Source organism: Oncorhynchus gorbuscha, linkage group LG08 (assembly GCF_021184085.1).
Source record: "Oncorhynchus gorbuscha isolate QuinsamMale2020 ecotype Even-year linkage group LG08, OgorEven_v1.0, whole genome shotgun sequence".
NCBI classification, from domain to species: Eukaryota; Metazoa; Chordata; class Actinopteri; order Salmoniformes; family Salmonidae; genus Oncorhynchus; species Oncorhynchus gorbuscha.
In genome coordinates this window covers 21,718,249-21,738,875 of record NC_060180.1, presented here as the reverse complement: position 1 = coordinate 21,738,875, position 20,627 = coordinate 21,718,249, and the positions used below count along the sequence as shown (strand labels likewise).

The 20,627-nt window shown below is 45.0% G+C and overlaps 2 protein-coding genes across 3 annotated transcripts; both read right to left on the bottom strand.

Annotated features, from left to right (window-relative positions):
- Positions 1-11,683, bottom strand: nfkb2 (nuclear factor of kappa light polypeptide gene enhancer in B-cells 2 (p49/p100)). The gene is given in 25 exon segments (XM_046358818.1): positions 1-677; positions 869-980; positions 1,140-1,303; positions 1,395-1,470; positions 1,611-1,822; positions 2,149-2,251; positions 2,383-2,552; positions 2,926-3,133; positions 3,329-3,443; positions 3,595-3,736; positions 3,850-4,053; positions 4,164-4,280; positions 4,414-4,552; positions 4,736-4,818; positions 4,910-4,949; positions 4,952-5,016; positions 5,229-5,387; positions 5,579-5,691; positions 5,871-6,025; positions 6,408-6,506; positions 6,943-6,983; positions 7,342-7,417; positions 7,523-7,565; positions 10,551-10,620; positions 11,461-11,683. Coding segments are annotated over 24 exon segments (2,718 nt in total). The 5' UTR covers positions 10,568-10,620; positions 11,461-11,683; the 3' UTR covers positions 1-612.
- Positions 11,684-11,952: 269 nt separating this feature from the next.
- shld2 (shieldin complex subunit 2) lies at positions 11,953-20,182 on the bottom strand. Of its 2 annotated transcripts, XM_046358819.1 has the most exons (10): positions 20,132-20,182; positions 19,056-19,158; positions 17,105-18,434; positions 16,768-16,875; positions 15,289-15,483; positions 14,886-15,032; positions 14,529-14,735; positions 12,890-13,127; positions 12,442-12,557; positions 11,954-12,334 (listed from the first exon to the last, which is right to left on the bottom strand). In XM_046358819.1, the coding sequence occupies exons 3-10, from the start codon at positions 18,342-18,344 to the stop codon at positions 12,159-12,161; spliced, it is 2,427 nt and encodes an 808-aa protein (XP_046214775.1). In that variant the 5' UTR covers positions 18,345-18,434; positions 19,056-19,158; positions 20,132-20,182; the 3' UTR covers positions 11,954-12,158. The 2 variants fall into 2 exon arrangements, with proteins under 2 accessions (XP_046214776.1, XP_046214775.1); XM_046358820.1 differs by lacking the exons at positions 19,056-19,158; positions 20,132-20,182 and adding an exon at positions 18,695-19,029 and having other exon boundaries at positions 11,953-12,334.
- Between the last annotated feature and the right edge of the window lie 445 nt (positions 20,183-20,627).

Genomic DNA, 20,627 nt, shown 5'->3' with positions numbered 1-20,627 from the left:
TCAGGAGCGAAATTCATTTAATTCAACGACAAGATATAGTTAACGTTACATGGCAAATACACTCGCAAACATTTCACACCTGCAATATGGCTGTACAATTATTTGGTGAATGTTAAACCAAATTAATACACAGTATTAGTAAGACTGTCAGCCAATAAATAATGTGTGAAATTGATTCATAATTCCATTCAACAATTTGACATTGCATATTTGAGAAATTCTTATTTATACTTTGACTTTTTGGAAGGTGTCAATGGACCATTAAAAAGACCAGCCTATCTTTTGTCAACTTTCACCATCAGGAAAAATGTAAGGAGATGAGGCCACTGTTATAATTATTGTACATATTGAGACAGTTGTCCTTAGTTCGTTGCCTTCGGCTCTCTGTCTGCATAAGAAAAATAACGTACAAGAACATTATCTGGATGCCAACGTTGCAGTCATGGCAGAGAGAATTCTGCATTCATCAGCAAAAGCTCTGGAATGACATCCATTTCTCAATGGTTTCCCCATAGGGTGTGCTGAACAGGGTTTGTTATATCTCCCAGATGAAACGCTGGACTGAAACCTCCCACCCACCGAGCTGGTCCTACCCCTCACCCTTCCTGGTGCTCACTGGTTGGCCAAGGCTGGCTCATCCATTGGCTGACTCCCAAAGCCGCTGTCCACTGTCTGATCTGCAAGGCAGAGTGAGGATGGTTTTTATGTCTCATTTCATATATTAGGCACGAACAGAGTAAATAACATTGAATTAGGATCAATTCTACTGTTTTTGGGAAGGAACCTCTACAATGGCATAAGTACATGAGAGAGAGACTGATAATGTGTATGCTGGATTGTTTGACTATTCTAGTGGTCGCTCTGGTACCTGTGTTCTGTTTGTCCTCTCTCAGCTCAGCCCGTCTCAGCAGTCGCACTCCTTCAGTCAGACCCAGAGACTGCAGCGCCTCCACCAGTCGTTCCACTGGACCGCCACCCAACTACACAGAGAGAGAGAGAGAGAGAGATACTGTCGGCTCACTCGCGCACCATCAGCTTTATTCTCTTCAAGCACAGTCATGCCATTCTAACAGCCTACTTACTTAATACGTAGCCCCGTGCTAGACACACACACACACACGCACAGCCCCCCTGCTCACCTTGTAATTCTCCAGCAGTTTGTAGCAGGGAGAGGGACTCTCCTGGTACAGGTGTGCCAGGGAGAGCATGTTGAGTTTCTCTGCCAGCTGTCTCCAGGGCACATCGCCCAGACTGAGGAGCTCGCACAGTTTATGGAGCGTCTCACTGTCTAGCTGCTCACTTTCTGCCGAGGGGAATGGGAACAGTTGTTAGATTACTGGATAGAGCTCCGGTAATGTTCCCGAGTCAAAATGGTGGCATGACCATTCTCTTACCGTCCATGCTGTTCGGTTTAGGCTTTTTACTTGAGTGTTGGCTGGACTTGGGTCTGGTGTCTAGAAGGTCTCTCACCTGTAGCAGGGGACGATTTATGCAAGTTCAAAGGCTGGACTGAGGTTAATGCCAATCTATCCACACCAAACACTACAGCATGTTCTGTTTTTAATCACTTTTTCCACACAAATGTCGGGTTGATAAGACTAATCACTCACCTTTTGACATTTAGTAAGGTCAAAGGGTGTATGTCCGGTTGCTGGTCTCTTACGAGGGTTGACTTGTTCTTTCCCCAACGGTGGTGGGATGGTTGGTTGCTGTTGGATCTGTAACTCACTGAAATCTCTTATTGGTCCATCCTCTTGCTCCTCATCTGAGGAAGAGGAGCTGAAGAAGAGCGGCTCATCATTCTCCAGATTCTTATCGGCTCCTGAGGAGAGGAAAGTCGTTAGTGTTCTATTTGCGTTCTATTCATTTAACGGACACTTTACCAAAGGAAAAAACATGGTGATCAAATTGAGTGAAATGCAACTTGAACTTACAAGCCCTTAACCAATGCAGTTAAGAAAAGTGTTAAAACATAAGTAGTTAAAGAGCAACAGTAAAATAACAGTAGCGAGGCTATATATGCACAATAAATGACTGCTCACACACTTCAATCTCGTTTTGTAGTCCAGTCCCTATGTAACTGACTGAGGTAAAAAACATTCTGTTTATGTCATGCATTGGATGGTTGGTAGGGGGTATGTATCTCACCTGCAGCAATGAGCATGGAGCAGAGAGTGGGGGAGCCCTGACTGGCGGCCAGATGGAGAGGAGTGTTCCCCCCAAACGTACACATGTTTACATCTGCTTTCAGCTGTAGGACAGGAGAGAAGGGGACACCACAGGTTAGATAAGAGAGAGACGGAGACGCCACAGAGTCTGAGTAAGAATAGTAGGTGTGTAGCTTCATTAAGGTGTGTGCGCACTGGGCGTCAAGTAAGGTACCTCTGTGATGAGAGTGCAGGCCACTTTCAAGAGGTTCTCTCTAACAGCCAGGTGGAGGGCGGAGCATCCACTCCCCCGCTCGGGGTCGTTGATCTTAGCCCCGCTCCCCACCAGCAGACGTAGACGGCGCTCTCCACCCTTACGAACAGCCAGGTGGAGAGGATGGAGACCTGAGGAGGGAATTAAAGAGATTAATACCGTCTACTACAGTAATAAGCACCTGGTGAGTCTTAGGCCGGGATTCAATCTGACCGCGCCTGTAGACAAGGCGTCTTTTTAAAAGGCATTGTTCCCACGTTCTGCAGGGACGCTGCATATGCCGGCTCAATCGGAAATGACCTTTAAATGTCAAGGCATTATAACACAGACTGGATTGAATCCCATCCTTAAGTTAATTGAAGGAATACTGAGTTTACTACTATTTGAGAGTAAGCAGCTACCACCATTGCTTAGTTGGTAATTCACATGGTCTAATTATCATGCTCAAGTCTCATGGGCGGAATAAACTCAGATTACCCCCTTCTTTCCACCATCCCAACTCACCATGATAGTCGGCCATGTTGACCAGGTGGTTGTAACGTTCTCCTAGGTGCCCCAGGAGGACCCTGAGTGTGACGTCGTCCCCGGCCAGCGCTGCCAGGTGCAGGGGGGTCCGGCCGTCCCGGTCCAGCAGGGTGGGGTCAGCCCCGGCCCTCAGGAGAACATCCACCACCTTCACCTGCCTGGTGATCACCGCCAGATGGAGAGGAGTCTTGAGAGAGAGAGATGGCGGACACAGTCAGGAAGAATGAATCTCTTCAACACTAAACCACCCCTAACTACTACTAGGTAGACCTAAAACGTATTCTAGTTCCCCCCCCCAAAAAAACATGTCTGTGTGCAAAGATTCTATAGTCCATCTTCTAAAGTTCAATCCAGCCCTGGTGAGTGGCAGAAAGGTCAATACCTGGCTGAGGTGGTTGAGCTTGTCGAGGACTTTGCGTTGCTGGATGGTGAGGAGTGTATGAACCAGCTGCTGGATCACAGCTGACTGCTGGTGAATGATGGCCAGGTGCAAAGGCCTGTGGGGAGACGGAACACAAAAGTGAGCAAAGCAAACTCAATACAAAACACACTGCATGTACAGTATAATGTATAGAACAGAGGCAGACACTCAACTCCAGATCCTCAAAAACATGTACTGATGTGCTGTAGAGACAGAGTTAGACTCACGTGTCTCCGTTTTCATCCTGGACCCCACACAGGTGTCTCTGCATTGCCAGAAGGACCCGGACGTCCCCAGTGGTGCAGTACTGTAGGAGAGCCACAGCTGTCTGCTTGGTCATCCGAGAGGCCCTGCTCTGGAGAGTAGCAGCTGGAAACAACAGGATAGTCTTATTAGCATAACACAACTTATGACAATCGCTCCAACATGTAGCTAGCTAACTCTAGTTTTCCCTGCCCCAGCACTGCTATAATGTGGCTTACCAATCTGGAAGAGCTGCTGTTGTAGTGGTGAGGCTGTCTGTCCTGGCATCTGTCCTGGCGTCTGTCCGGCCGTCCCTCCAGCTTGCTGCTGGGTACCCTCAGCCTGGGCAGTGGTGCCTGTCATCTGGGCTCCACCACCCCCAAAACAAGTGAATCCACCCCCCATCCACCCTGATCCATTCATCTGCTGGTTAAACTGGAATCCTGTGGATAGGAAAGAAATGATTTAGTGAGGAGGCCAGCATTTCATCTGATATCAACGAGATGAAGGGCAGACAGAAAAGAGTTCAAGTATGTAGATCTAGGTTCCTCACCTGCTCCTCCTGGTCCTCCGGCACCTCTCCCTGCCCCCCCAGCCCCTCCCAAAGGCCCTCTCCATGGGTCATTATAGGGGAGGGGCTTCTGCTTCTTACGCTGAACCTCCTCTTTATCTAAAGTTACACACGCAGAGGAGAGATGAAGAGAGAGTTAAAAAGGTTTGATTCAATCCAATGGGATCTCCGGCTCTGGACTCCATCATTGTTCTCTCTCGCAGAAGGGATTGTGAGTATCAGACTAACTCACCTTGAATTTGAGGAACGTAGGTGAACTGCTTGGGATCGCTGCAGTCTCCCACTTTCTTCCTTTTCAACTGGAGGAACACAGTGACTGAACGATCGATCTCTGTGCTGTGGTACGGGGGTGTCTTAAACACGATGGCATACTGCACAGGTAGGGGCCCAAACATTGACATCAATGAGAGGGGTTTGAGTAAGATCATACATGGTGTGGAGTCAACGTTTGCCAAATAATGTGCTTGGTATTCACAAGAATACTTATTACTCACACAAAATCCCCCCCCCCCCCCCGACACACTCTCACTTCACACTGAGTAAGGACTCTGTACCTGCTTGTGGACATCAGTTGGAGAGAAGTCACCAAAGGCCTCCCAGCTTCCATCCTCCTCGTAGAAGCGGATCTCAATATCATCTGAAAAGTAGAACAAAACACGTGTGAAATTGTGTAAATTGTTTCCAGACAAACTACTGTAAAATGAGTGCGGGCTGAACTGCCCCCTCACCTTTTTGTACTTTGTCACACAGTAGGAAGATCTCATCCCCCCTCCCAGCACAGACCCAGAGGTCTTATCCATACGGGAGATTTTCAGGTTGGAAGCGTTGGGTGACTCTGGGTGGATAAATATAATCATGTGTTCACTACTGACAATAGTCATACATGTACATTTTGCAGCACTAACACAAGATATTCAACTAATCAAGGTCTTGATGATTAGTTTATTCATTTAAAATCAGATATGATAGTACTGGTCTGAAACAAAAGCCTATAGGTTCCTAGGACCAGGATTGAAGAACACAGAGATGGAAAGAGTTTCTACTCACTGCTGTCAAAGATGGGATTGGAGACCACTGGCTTCAGGGCCCTAGAGAACCCTCCGTTACTGTCCTGGAGGTAGGCCGTGAACTTTAACCTCACTATGTTCAGGTCCATGATCCTGCCCAGCTCGTTGGCTTCTCTCAATATGGCTTGTTCCTCTGCATCTGTGAGAGAGAGACAGAGAGAGGGTGTCTTTGTAGCAGTTTTCACAAACGCATTGATTTCTATGCACTAACATGTAAACCATGCGATGAGATTTGCACAAAGTTGTGGGTTGCACGTAGTATATCTCAAGTTAGGATTCCACCCTCAGAGTAGATTCCTCGTTTGAAAGGACAGTAAAGTAGGCTCTTACCAGTAAAATGGTAGTGCTGCCCCCTTTGTCTCCTCTTCTCGTCTCTCAGTCTCTTGAACAACACTTCCCCCACCCCTTTCTTTGTGACATGGAGGATGCCCAGGTTACTGAACCTACAGAGAGAGAAATCGAATGAGAAACGGGTAGTTTGAGAGATGTTGACATTCACCAGTCAAGTTACAGCAGGTAGCCCTGTGGTTAAGAGCGTTAGGCTAGTAATCGAAAGGTCGCTGGTTCAAATCCCCGAGCCGGCAAAGGTGGAAAACTAGATAGACAACCAATCTGTACTCACTGTGCTGTGAGTTCATTGGGGCCCACATCCACACTGCATTTTCCACTTTCCGTGCAGCAGTGCCTCCCCACCAGACTGTGAGCGTGGACCTGGGGGGGGTCAGAGTGGGTCACCAGCTGCACCTCTACCCTGGCTATCCCCACATAGTTAGACACCTGGAGAGAGGCAGACAGAACGAAAGAGCGGGAGTTAAGACAGACCGTTATTGACTAAAGGTAACTATGTTCATGTCCTATGAGGCTGGACATCACCTCAATACACCATTACACAGATACACTAACAACGTACAAAGCAAGATGATTCAGTGGAGAAGCACAACTTTACAGTTAAATTACTGTAACAATTGTTTTTATTCACAACGTGTGTCTCAAACAATAACGCAATGTCAATATATCGCGTATACCCATTCGAAAGCGTATTGGGCTCCATTGAGTTAAGACGCATGGTGACAAGCAGGCAGACAGTGAAGCTATAAAAATAAACAGATAAACAGACAGCCAAGTATCCAACAATGTGTACTACAGTACAGTAGCTGACCTTGACAGTGGGATAGGTTCTCCTGTTCCTCTCGCTGGAGGCCCCTGGGAGCCCACCGTGGGACGGACCCTCGCACTCATAGCGGAATCTGAAGCCTCTCTGCAGACAGGCGAACAAGGAGGTCAAGAGAATTCCCCAACATCAGTGCCTGCACTTACTGTAACAAAGAGTCACTTCCTAAATCCTGGACTTTCCAACCCAGCGTCATATTCTAATCCCATAAAGCAAAGACGGGAGTGAGGGACAAGCCTGACATTGGTATCTCGATTTCTACATTCCATTCTAGTTCAAAGGGCACCTTCTTTGGGAGAGTTGAGAGCAGGAGCAAGATATAAAAGTACCTATAGGAAAATGGTTGGTGTGAATCAACTGATTATGTGAATGTCATAGTTTCGCAATGAAAGGCGGGAAGAACTCTGTGTATTTGATAGTTTCGAAATTGGTGTTCAAGTCTTATGCAATTACTTTGAACAGAAACAGTAGAGCAAAAGGGAAGACGTCATTCCACTGTTTAAGAGCAACTCGCTGAGCTCACCTGTTTGGGCTCCTCGAGTATTTGAATGTAGGGTCCATGAACTGTTAACAAAGAAACACAGGGTCACTGTCACTGGAAGATGGAGGCTACAAATCAAGACTCACATCCAAGCCCTTCAAAAATCCAGGGTAGAGAATCCAAAGATTAAAAAAAATATATATAGGCAGCATATTTGCATTACATACAACGTGCATGGTTCATTGTGTACGATATCATAATTACTATGCACTACATACGGTATGTGCGGTTTTGAAAGACATTTAAACATGTGTCAGTGAGATCCCTTCTACTTGAGTGACGTACGTGCCATATTCACATCATACCAAAGAATATTACTACAGTACAACTTGAGTATGCTGCATCCACGTGGTACAACGTGTACACAAGGTACAAACTCACCGGTCTCGGGTACGTAGGGCTCACTCTTGACCTCCACAGGTGGCATGAACTCATAAGTCGATAAGTTCATCATCAGCTGGGGAGATTACATGATTACATTTGTATTTGCATATCTTTCAAAAATGTATTTCATTCTAACATAATATAACGGACATAGTGACAAATCAAGCAAAAACATTACCTCATTTTCAATCATTTTCATGCTGTACTGAGCTTCATCCATTCTGAAACACAAATGACCAAATATAGTTAAACGTCGACTCTTTTCCGATCATAAATAACAAGTCTCCATACCTCTCAGTTCTGTAGAGATGTACACAGACAGGAAGTCGTTTACTTCAATACTACTCAATGTGAAAAAAAGTCCCCTCTTTTCCCTCTCATCGAGATTTAAAAAACAAAAATTCAAGTGAAAGAAATATGAGATGTGACAACAACAAAAATGGAGATAATGTTCAATCTCATACACTCACACTTTATAGTAATTGAACAAGGAAGGGTGTTGCAGTGTTCTGTTCTTTTCTTACTTTCCCCCTCCCTCTTTTACTCACGCATATCACTTCCTGGAAGTGAGGAAGGAAAAAAAAAACAGAGGAAATCCCCCAGAATACCAGCTCAGCGCTGCCGCTGATTTCAGACTAACTCAGTACACCAGATACAAAAGCCTGGTGTTTTTTTATTTTATAAAGAGCCTTTATTTCTTTCTCTATAATCTTTAAAATAACATCCAACCTTCTTCCTCTCCATTTTGCATTCGGGAAAGGTTCTTTCAGCAGCTACCCTTCTAAGTTGACAGAGAAAAAATATATTTTTTAAATCCAACTGAACTAAAGGAAAGGAGGATCTCTAGTCAGTTGTACAACTGAATGCATTCAACTGAAAAGTGTCTTTCTGCAATAAAGCTATTTGAATAAGTTCTGACTTGATGTGAACTGAGGTTAGCCTAAACCTTCAAAGTGAGACTACAAATGCCCAAACCTGTTTTTCTACTCTGAACAATAGGGAAAAACCCTGACAACAGCCTCTTATTCTAGAATAATGACTACGTATCTCCTGTGCCTTCCATATCCAGGTTCTAAGGTCATTGTCAGTGGCTTCCGCTCTGACTGGGCCATGTTCATGTAGTAGGTTTAAGAGTAAGCAGGGTTGGCCCAGGTGCTTTTTATACAGATGAGCAGGATGCTTTTCCGAACGCGTTACATTGTCACGCCTCTGTGAGACAGTGTCATGATGCTGAATTGAAAGGAAGTCTGCGGTTTGAAGAATGTTAGCAGTGACATCTGTCATCTAAACCAGGGGTGTCCAAACACCAGTATCCGTGATACTAGGAATTAAGGAAGAAAACATAACAAAACATGAAGCGGACTCCGAATGTTGTAAAAAAACAGCCGTATGTTGACACAGAGTCACATTTGTTCATTTTGCTGAAGTAGGTTGTAGCCCTTCACACTGGTGGAATGCAGTGGCTGTTCAGTAACATGCTATAAATGTCAGAGTTCAGACTCTGTGCTTCACAGCGCTGGATGGGTTTTCACTGACAGACGTTCTGAACTTGAGCACTGAATGTGACAAGAAGTTGCCCCCCTCCCTCCCACTAGTTGTGATTTAATTTTTTTGTCTGAGTGAGGGAAATGCTACATTTGGAAAGAGACACTGAGAATTATAGTAAATAACGCTTTGATGTCATACAAGCAAGCCAAACGCCCGTCCAAATGCGTACTAAAACACATTTCCATATCATAAAGCTCATGTTCTACATTGTCAACGTTTATGATCACTGTGTTTGATGTACATTTGCAAGATGACATGGCGTCCTAACCCTGGGTTGTTCTGACCAAAATGTCTGTTGTGAAGAAACTTCACAGTGGAACACACACACACACAAGTCTTTTCTAGGCACCAAAATGACAATCTGTTTCTCTAAACTGCCCTGTGAAAGCCTTACACTGTAGAATCATATTTTATAATTTAGCTGGTCATGTTGGCAATAGATTAAGCTTTCAAATGATGCCCACCTGGCCCAGATTGTGTTTTTGGATTTGCGTAACAACAACAACAACAACAACAGTATGTTAACTGTGTGATGGGTGGGGATGCAGGGCTGTGTTCAAAACAACTACAAGTCTGTTTGCTGTAGTTCCTCAGGTGAGGTGGGGGAGGGTCCAAAGAAACCCACCTTACAGCTGAAGACTCTTTATTGAGTCATAAAAGTGCATTGAAATTACTTAGGAACCGGGTACACTTTGGGGAGGTGTGGCCACTGGGAGACACCCGTTAGTCCTCTCACTGAAACCCTTGTCATTTTTTTTGGTCTGCTGTTGCATCTACCCCACATTTTCCAGGAATATTCTTATCATGTTACTGAACGTATCCAGTACCTTCAGATTTTGTTATCAACAAATGCGGCTCAAAGTACCGGTACAGCACACATCAAATCAACCGTGTAAATGTTTGGATTCAGTCTTGTGTCAGGTGAACCGTTCTGTCCTCAACTTTGGTCTAATCATTTCCCCATAATCTCCAAACGGTTCCCTTTCAACTGCTACCAGGCTTATGCATATGCTTTTCCTATTTATTCTGTAAGACACATTTCATTTATCCCTGTCCATATAGGCTCATTCCCACGAGTAAAGGGTAACTAAAAGGACCATAGAGTAAAATCGGCTTCGGTTCTTTTTTTGCAAAGGACAAGCTGGTATCACAGTACTGCACTACCGGTATTGTGACAACACGAAACAAAACGGAGGCCTTTGTTTCATAGATTAGATTCCGAGTGACATAAGAGAACGATGTGTGGACATATCAGAACACTCACGAACGTGTACTTGTGTATGCACAGATTAATATGGCAAAGACAACAATTAGATCAAGTTGGCAAACAGCACCACCTCCAGCGGCAGAATGAGTCTCCACCTTTCAGAAGTAGCACCATGAACACAGCTGCCATTTTACTCAAGTCTTCCTCACGCGCTAGGCCGACTCCACCTGAGCTATCAAAGCGTGCCAGCTAAAGAACAGCAGAACGTTACGCAACACTAAAACAAGCACAACCATTTACTGGTTCATTCCTTTACAACAGACCCCACTCTTGACCCTGTTCCAGTCTGTTCAAATTGACCTCAATCAACTGTAGAGGACAATCAACTGTCAAAAGACTGTAGAGAGACCCCTCAACAAAGCAGCACAACAATCACAACAGCAGTACGTACCTTAGTGCTTCAGACATGATGCCTGTCAGTGGATCATAGATGATGATACTTCAGGCTCACTGTCAGCTCCCTGCAATAGGAAACGGTTATTAGTCCATTGGGTATTTCTAATTCAGAGGGGTTGGGTTAAATGCGGAAGACACATTTCAGTTGAACGCATTCAGTTGTACAAGGGACTAGGTATCTCCCTTTTCCGTTCTCTTATTTCCTATTAACAACATAATCCCACAGTTTGCCCCTCAAACCACCACTATAGTTGCTCACCACAGCAAGTTTGTGTGTTCATATCCAAATAGTACAGCAGCAGACTAATACGGGAATTTCCAGGCCCTGGTTGCTGAGATGGGGCCAAACCCACAACCCACTTTTCCCCATGAAACAATGTTGAACAAATTAGAATGAATGTACATACAGTCAGTAAGCATAGACAATCAGTAACTATCTTGCATAATGAGAGCTTTATTTAGTTGGTCCAATTTGTACATAATCTTCTTGTTACATATTTATTAATGAAATAACTTCGTCTGCTGATGCCGAGGCTTTAGCTGTAGACCTATCATCACCTCACAGCCAGTCAACAATTTATGGCTGTGCGTTCATTGAGCACAACAAATATGCTTCGGCCATCATTTGTAAACACATTCATACTACATATAGTATTAAAGCATGTTCTTTTAAAATCAGATTTGTTTATGAATGTTTTCTGATGCATATATAGCCAAGGGTTTATGAAGGCATTAGGCCGTTAAAGTTGTTTCACAACTTCAAACCATAATTTAGAAATGAAAAGGCCACAACTTTCCAGCAAGATATAGGGTATATATAGGCTTGTCAAAGGAGTCTGTCCTGGATTACGTATAACAGGGAAGACTACAACATACATGCAACCACTGTTCATAAAATCCCTTACCTTACAAGTCCTCTGAACTTGATCCACCTCTAAGGAGAGAACTGGGCAGCACGACTGCTTGCTGCTGAAGTTGATCAAACCGATGATGAAATGTCAGGGCGTACCTCAAAAGTACAGAGCACAGTGTTCACATCACTGTCGGCTCAAATCCGGGATTTGTTCCATGTATTTCCCCATCTATTAAACTGTCGATTTTCTCATATTTAGCTATCTGTTATGATAGGCTGCCTCTCTTGTCTACGCTCTATCAAGCCAGCTGGAAAGCCCCGGAGAGCTGGGGGAATTCCGCAGACACGTGTCAAACTCGAGCTACCAATTGGTTGTGGGAAGTGCCCTTTCGACAAACTCCCGCCCTCATTGCAACAGCAATAAAATGATCTGGACCGCAAATATGAGAGGTTCAAGCAAGGATGTAATGGATGTTTGTATATTTTAGTAATAAAATATGATATGGACAGAAACAAAATGTATATGGTACTATACTGCAATATTTGTACACTGAAAATATATATTTTTATTTCACAAGGAAAAATAATTAATATTCCAACAAATTCATACAAACATGACACCATTTTACATATCAACATAGTACTTTCAGGGAGGCCTAAACATACCTCAAAGATCTGTGATGACTGTAGTAGGGTAGTACAAATACATTCATGTAACATTTGGAGTTGATTCAAGTGAGCCGAGACATGTTACGATTTGGGGTCATGAAAATCCAGCAGTAGAAAGTCCTGGGCAGTGGGGACACTGTTCTCGTCACACAGGAAGTGGCTGCGGACGGTAAGGAGGAAGGTGTGTCTGGGAATGGACAGCAAGGAATAAATCCTCTCAGCCACTACCTGGACTAACCTCACACCTGACCCTGGAGCTGTGGGAGAAAAATACATAATAATGTCAGTGTCACAAACTGCAGGTGGATGAGTGACAGAAAGATAAGAGGCATGGGTTTGGCGGTGGGAAAACACATCCTCTTACCGACTGTCTTACTCAGCTTGTCAGGAGGAGTGTCCAGCAGCATCTTCTGCAGCAGGACAGGTGGCACCTGCACACACACCTGGCTATCTCCATTCTTCACTGTCAGTATTACTGGCCTGGAGTTAAGTGGGCAAAGTCACTTTACTAAACCAAAACACAAGCCAAACAGTCAGATAGTGTAAGCTAGTATTGGAGCTTGAAAGAGCCATTTGCGGTTGATATAATCACCTCTTTTAGAAAATGAGAGCTATTCAGGCTGCTTGAGTTAATTACCGGCCAATTCCATTTCCATTTGGAATGAGTGTGTTTGGTACGTCTGAGAAATGGACACTTCCACGAAGATAATGCCAGTCAGTGAGGGAAGCATTATTAAGGCCTCTCTGTATACCTTAATGTAATGTAAATGCTCGTGATGTTGGTGAGATGCACCGTGTTGTGGTTGTAGGACCTGTAATAGCGTCGTACTCCAGTATGGGGGAGGCAGGGGTAGCAGGGACAGTAGATCCCGTTGTCATCTGTGTCCAGCTCGGCAGCGCAGCGTCCACAACCTGTGAACGTGATGTCACCTGACACTGTGTCCAGGATACTCTCCAGATGCGTGTCGCTGTCCATCCGCTGCAGTGCATTCTGGGAGGGGCTGCCTTGAAACTGGAAAGCTGTGACGTGAACTCTCAGTTCCACATCACCTTAGAGGACAAAAAGCAACAAATGATCAAAGTCAAATATAAGTAAAAACAAAAGAGAAACATTACATCTGCTTGAGGCTGATGCCACACAAGCGCTTGCAGGCAGCACACACACACAGGTTGTTACACAGGTAAATAGTGGCACACAAGCGCTTGCAGGCAGCACACACACACACACAGGTTGTTACACAGGTAAATAGTGGCACACAAGCGCTTGCAGGCAGCACACACACACACACTCACAGGTTGTTACACAGGTAAATAGTGGCACACAAGAGCTTGCAGGCAGCACACACACACACACACAGGTTGTTACACAGGTAAATAGTGGCACACAAGCGCTTGCAGGCAGCACGCACACACACACAGGTTGTTACACCGGTAAATAGTGGCACACAAGCGCTTGCAGGCAGCACACACACACACACACACACACACAGGTTGTTACACAGGTAAATAGTGGCACACAAGCGCTTGCAGGCAGCACACACACACACACTCACAGGTTGTTACACAGGTAAATAGTGGCACACAAGAGCTTGCAGGCAGCACACACACACACACACAGGTTGTTACACAGGTAAATAGTGGCACACAAGCGCTTGCAGGCAGCACGCACACACACACAGGTTGTTACACCGGTAAATAGTGGCACACAAGCGCTTGCAGGCAGCACACACACACACACACACACACACACACACACACACACACACACACACACACACACACACACACACACACACACACACACACACACACACACACACACACACACACACACACACACACACACACACACACACACACACACACACACACAGGTTGTTACACAGGTAACTAATGGCACACAGAAACACATAATTGGCCTTGCAGTGTTGAATATTGTTCTCCTGGATGTCTTTTGTTTAGCATTACTGTCTTGTTGTTTTTGTCGTTAAAAAAAAAGTATCCATTTTTGGTCGTTGGCACAACGTGGTTGTTTGAATTTTGAAAACAATTGTACAAAACTAAAAAGGCACCAATTGGTAGATGGGCATAAATTTAAAAAAATGCAGACATTGGAATTATATATATAAATACAAATGGTCAGCAACTTCTCAATGGCTTGTGAGAACAGCAATTTAGTGCTGAACCTGCTACTTTTCAATACAGAAATGCATTTACAAAACTGCTGTACTACATGACAGAACCACTATTTTTCGATTTCTCAAGTGTTGTAACATTTTTGTGGCTTGACCAACCAAAATCCAATTGTATTTTCCTGTGACCCTACAAATAAACAAAGTAATGTTCCTGGTCAAAACCCATGTTGTGACTCAGTAGGAATTGCAATGGCCATGAGTCACCCGTAGGTCCCAACCCACTATTTGTCAAACAAACACTGATGTAGCGGCTTACCAGTGTACTTCTGGGACAGGAGAGTGTGCAGGTCTATCTCCACGCTGGTGCTGGTATGTTTGGCAGGGCCTGGCCGGTAGAACTCCAGCGCCCGCATGTCGTCAGGGAAGAGAGGCTCACAGGAGCCCCAGGGGGTGGAGTGCAGCTCCAGCAGGCCTGTCGTCATACTCTCTCTTACCAGGAGCAAACGAAAAACCCACACTGCATCTGCACAGGAGCAGGGGGCACCAGCTCACTCATGCAGCAAGATCTAAATAGCTGGTTAGATTATGTAACGCATACAAGTAGAAGGATTGCTAGCACTTGGCTAAATGTTTAGCAAAGTTAGTAACTCATTCTCACTTGTTCTGACTTTACCTTTGTTCCTGTTGATACGCTGCAGCCAGGTCAAGGCAGCTCCCCAGAGCACCACTGCCCCCTGCTGTCCATCCCCCTGCTCTACAGTCAGCACAGCCTTCAGTACTCCTCCTACCCTGGACGTGCCCTCTGCCTCGGCTCGCCACCCTGGGTTACACACAGAGTCAGACACACAGGCTGCTGCTGTCAACACTCATGTATTGATCAATGTCCATACAACCACCTTCCATATCAAAGTCAAACAAAATGCATAGCAGACAAAAGGGATACATTCAGAAGTGTGCGCATACCTGTCTAAGTGACAGCTGTGGCGATCTCGGTGCATGTGACAATGCTATGTTGTGTGTGTGAAAAATATAGTGTGTGTTTACATGATGTAATCTCCTAGTCGGAGGTGTATTACCTGTGATCATCTCAGTGTGTGTGATTCGAAGCAGGGCATGCACCAGTGTGTCAGGTCTCAGGGTCCTGAGACGGGCGTGGGCGATGGTGTTAGGATCCTGAGGGACGCGAGGAGGGAGGGACACCAGCAGGGGACGCTTCTCACGCAGGTAACCACACAGAGACCTCAGTGTCCGGCCATTCACATTCTGTGGGACTGCAGAACACAGAAACATTTGTCAATCCCCTCTAGATGTAACGTGGGCTTTTTAAAGGACTCAACAGTCAGAGATGAACATGTGCAAGGGGCTTTCACAAACACTGGCATCATGTGAAGATCAACACCCTCTGAAACGAGTGTTCAATAAAAAACAAGACATCAGGAAGCTATTCAAATGGTCACACTATGCCAAGAGCAGAGAGCAAAAGTGAGTAAGTGAATCTACACCATAAATCAAGACAACTGTGAAAGTGTGATTAGAAATTCTAGAACTTCTAGGGAGGGGTGATAAATGTGCCGCAAGATAAATTGACAGGCACGTTCGAAATTCCCTGTCTAGTCACCAGATTAAAAAATATACGCTGCAAGTCAGCTAAGAACAAATTCTTATTTACAATGACAGCCTACCAGGGTACAGTGTTCAGGGGCAGAACGACAGGTTTTTACCTTGTCAGCTCAGGGATTCGATCCAGCAACCTTTCGGTTACTGGCCCAATGCTCTAACTGTTATGCAGGTGAATGAGGACCCAAAAGCGACTTGGCGAAAACAGAGTCTTTAATCCAGTTAAAGGAAATAGCAATACTCCTAGACAAATCGGAGCGGTAAATAAAGCATAAAACACAATTCCACTCGTAATCACGAGAACTGACTGGAGACTCGATAATAAACTGCAGGTTGCCTCGGGAAGGCACTTGACCGTAGCAGACTCAGACACCTGCTCACCACGCAGCATCTGAGGGAAACACGACACGACAGGGCGATACAAAGACACAGCACGGTGAACAATATACAAGGATCCGACAGGGCAGAAACGGAAAACAAGGGGAGAAATAGGGACTCTAATCAGGGGAAAAGATAGGGAACAGGTGTGGGAAGACTAAATGATTGATTAGGGGAATAGGAACAGCTGGGAGCAGGAACGGAACGATAGAGAGAAGAGAGAGAGGGAGGGAGAGAGAAAAAAGGGGAACGAACCTAAAAAGACCAGCAGGGGGAAAACGAACAGAAGGAAAAGCAAAATGACAAGACAATATAAGACAAAACATGACACTAACTAGACTACCTGCTGCCCCAACGGGGACAAGGCCTACAGGTGCCCAGGTTGGAATCTAAATAGTTGGATGATTCTACTCCTCTACTTCCACAGTTTATTGTATCCATATGGCTTTGGCATGATATTCAATTCATAGTAATTCATTTATAAATATGTCACAATTAAGACACAGTGGTTTACAAATGGCTTGTGAATGATGTGGTGTTTCCTGTCTAAACAGCCCCACCTAGAGGTGAGCTGCTGCCAGTGACTTGGCCCAGGTTGAGGAGCTTGCTGCTGTACGACGACTGCAGAACCGTCTCTCCTCTCCACTTGTCCTCATTCACCATCACACCTGTCATGATAACACAACAGGTACAGTATATACAATTGATAGTCTATTGGTAGCAAGTACAAATATAAGGAGCAAATGCAAGGAACTTCCTTGCACCCTTGATTGTTGTTACTGTAGTACATAAACTGGACAAAAGTGAGTATTTGCAACTGCAAGAGATAACAGCACTATTTTATCTATAAAAGATTTATAACAAAGTAATACAAGTAACTGGGTAGTTTATACCTACCAGTGATGAGCAGCACATCTCCAGAATACACAGTCAGGGCCCAGAATGCTGCCCTCCTCCACAGGACCACCTTCATCTCCACTTCTGATTGGTCAGTAACCACCACAGAGGCCAGGGGGATACAGGAGCCAGCAGACGCCCCGGACCTCACTCTGATCTCCTTCAGATGACACGGGTGCACCACGGCCACTAAGATGGAGTAACGCACTCCCTGGGTGCCACATCTAGCCAGGGTGGTGTGGGCTTGGGAAGTAACACAACCCTTCCCTGTAGTCTGGTCTGATGACTTATCAGTTCTGCCTATTGTGGGGGAGAATTTACTCCTTTTAGGGGCTGGGGGTGCCGGTGAGGTATTTACAGGGGATCTAGGTGATGGGAGAGGGCTTTTGGAGACTACACCCACTTCTGTGTTCCCCATTGGGTTACCCTGAGAGCAGAGCATCCCATCAGCAGTGGCCTCCAGTATCACCCCTCCTTCCTCCTGCCTCTGGCTCAGCAGGGGCTCATAGAAGAGCTCCATGGAGCCCTGCTGGGTCCCTCCTTTGCCCCACTCTCTGGGGGACTGAGTGGGGGTGGCTGGGCTGTACAGCTCTGGGGAGCTGGTGAAAGTGGATGGCGTGGATTTTGGTGGCGTTTGTGGAAGTCTGGTTTTCACAGGGCTGGTTTCTGGTTGTCCCCCCAGTCTTCCTCTCAGGAGCAGGGCCTGGCTGACTGTCCATGCACTGAGATACTCCGTCTCCACAGACACAGACTGAGCAGGGGCTGGATCTGACTGGATGCCTGCTCTCTCAGGGGCAGACTCAGGCCTTGGGTCAGGCTGCCCTGCAGGGAAGCAGCTGTCCAGATACTCCTTCACCGATTCAGAACACATGTCCTCATCATTAATGACTGTTTGCTCTTTCTGGGGAGTTGAGCTCACCAAAGGGGCCAGGCCAGCCTGGGTTGTCTCTTTACAGCCTGGTTCTCTCTGTAAGGGGAACCCGGTTTGGGTCTCAGGACCTTGGAGACTGGTACCGTGCTTGCTGGTACTGGGCAGCTCTCCGGGCCCTGATGAAGCGTCAACCTCACCTCGACCGTCACTTCCATGGATCACACTCTCATCTTCCCTGGCCCTCAGTCTGCCCCCCTGCCAGCAGAGCTCCATGGTCCTCCACTGACCAGACTTTCCCTCAACAACATCAGACACAGGTGTGAGGGGAGGGGCACCCATGAACACATGAATTTTGGGTTTGTCGGTCATGCTGCTGTTTTCACTTAAAGCCACATGTCAGAATCTCTTGGGTTCCATAGACACTGCGATGCAATCCTGTCCTCGGAACAGAAAATACTCCTGTGAAGAAAACATAATCTACGATATAACATATGCATGTTGATAATGATTACTTCATCCCTTTGATAGATTTCTAATGTTAATATGGTTATTATGTAGGCTAATGCTTAGTAAATGTATGTGTTTCTTGGTCAAATAAAGATGAACTCTTTGCCACAGTATGATGCCAAAGAGCAGGACTAGAAGACTTTAAGGTGGGACACTGTAGAGCCCAAACTCACTGATGTGCGAAATCACCTTGGAGGGGTTGAATACTGTACCTCAGTGGAATTTGACTTCCTCTCTTTAAACAGGGCACATTTCAAAAAGGACAAAGAAGGATGTTTAGCTATTGCTTGGGAGGACAAATAGATGTGTTTCTTCAAGCAAACCTCACACGAGTCAGCAGAAAGCGTAATGGTGATTTGAAAAACATGGTAGAACCCCCCCCCCACGGTCAAACACCCCCTCTACACTCAGTACAGGGATTTTAGTGCAGCAGAGGTATACAGCGCCACAGCTGGCAACAATAACAGAGGTCATTAGTCACAGACTCTGTTAAATACACATGTTCCTGGAATGTGATGTTTCTTTGGAAAAGCCAAAAAAGGCCATGTGATTGAGTAACTCCCTAGAACTCACCAACCAGACGATGGGTGTTGTGAGCACGTGGGCCAATGATCCACCAGAACTGTCCGCTTTGAAACCACATCAAGGTTGATCGCAGCCCTTGAACTACAGAACGCTGTGGTGAGAGACAAGAGAAGATGGGAGTGAGGAGAGGGTGTAGGCCTTCTGATTGTCAATGTTGTGAGTGTGCTTATACCACAGACACTGCCAGAGTTGGTGCAGCTGTAGAACATTTTGAGGCTCTATTAGCATAGTTGTGGTTGATCATTGCTAGATTTCTTATTTAAGAATGCATGCTGGACCGGACTCTGTGTCTGTGTGTGTGCATGTGCGTGTGTGTGTCCAGCACTAGGGTTGATCTTATCTGTTTACTCAGGGTAGAGTCCACAGCAAGGGTTCAGTGTGGTGTTAGTAAGGAATTACAAACTGAAACAGCTCAAACCTGTTTGATATCAGGTTGCATCAGCCAGTGCTGTGCCTTTTAGACATGTGTAAGCAAACCCTTTGACACACTGCCCAGTAAGCAAAATGAGGTGGAAAGACCTCTTTTAGATGTCTTTTCCAGACATTGACATCACGTGCATTTCAGGTGCTGAATGAAAGGTTAGAAGACATTCTATTTCCAGATGTCGAAAATACATTGAAAAGATGTCTTATACGGATGTCAAAAATATGTATATTCCGGACATTGAAATTAGGTGCTGAATGAAACAAAAAAGTACAAAAACAAATTTTCCGGACGTTGAACATTCTGCCTGTCTGCCTGTCTTTCCCAGACTATGAAAAGTTCTCATTTACAGACATTGAAAATACATATTTTTCAGTCATTGATTCTATGGCCAAATTTCAACTGCTACACATTCTCAAATAAATAAGCATTATATCACAATAATAATTTCACACCTCTTAATAGGAGAATTGCCCAAAATGGAGTATTGCACCCATGTACTGTATCACATGCACTTATGTTAACATTTTCAAAAGCTTTAAAACTGGCAACAATGATATTCAAAGTGGTCCAACATACAGAATAAAGGTTTTATTTATTTATTTTTTGCTATGAATGTGATAGGTTGTTGTTAATCTACCTTAGTTGAATGCACTGAAGTCAGTCCTATAAGTCACACTAGATAAGAGCGTCTGCTGAATGAAAGTTCTCAGGACATATAAAAAACAAACATTTGCAAAGCATGCTGGGTATTATTCTAAGGAGCTCCGCCCCCAAACATGTAAACATTTGGTCGGTGCGGACCAGATCCAAAACTGAACGAATCATTGATGTCTAGGCTATTTTTCACAAGTTCGAATATCACAGTACAGTAGAGCACAGTAAAAACAGAGTACAGTATAGTACAGTTCTATACAGTACAGGACAGTAGAGTTTTATTCAGTAGAGTACAGTACGGTACAGTAGTTTCATTCATTAGAGTAGACTACAATACAGTACACTTTCCTCTAGTGTGCTCTATTGTACTGTACATTTCCTTACTGTACTGTGCACTACAAGGATGGGCCCGCGGTTCAATTTCCTCAAAAACTTTTTTAGGAATTTACTGTTGAGAGTTAAAATAATAGAATACACAA

Excerpts from the sequence above, each read along its gene's own strand:
- shld2 (XM_046358819.1), bottom strand. The coding sequence starts at position 18,344 with ATGACCGACAAACCCAAAATTCATGTGTTCATGGGTGCCCCTCCCCTC. Across the intron at positions 15,484-16,767 it reads TGGCAGCAGCTCACCTCTAG|TCCCACAGAATGTGAATGGC; the intron begins GTGGGGCTGTTT and ends TGTGTTCTGCAG. Across the intron at positions 12,335-12,441 it reads CAAGCTGAGTAAGACAGTCG|CTCCAGGGTCAGGTGTGAGG; the intron begins GTAAGAGGATGT and ends TTTCTCCCACAG.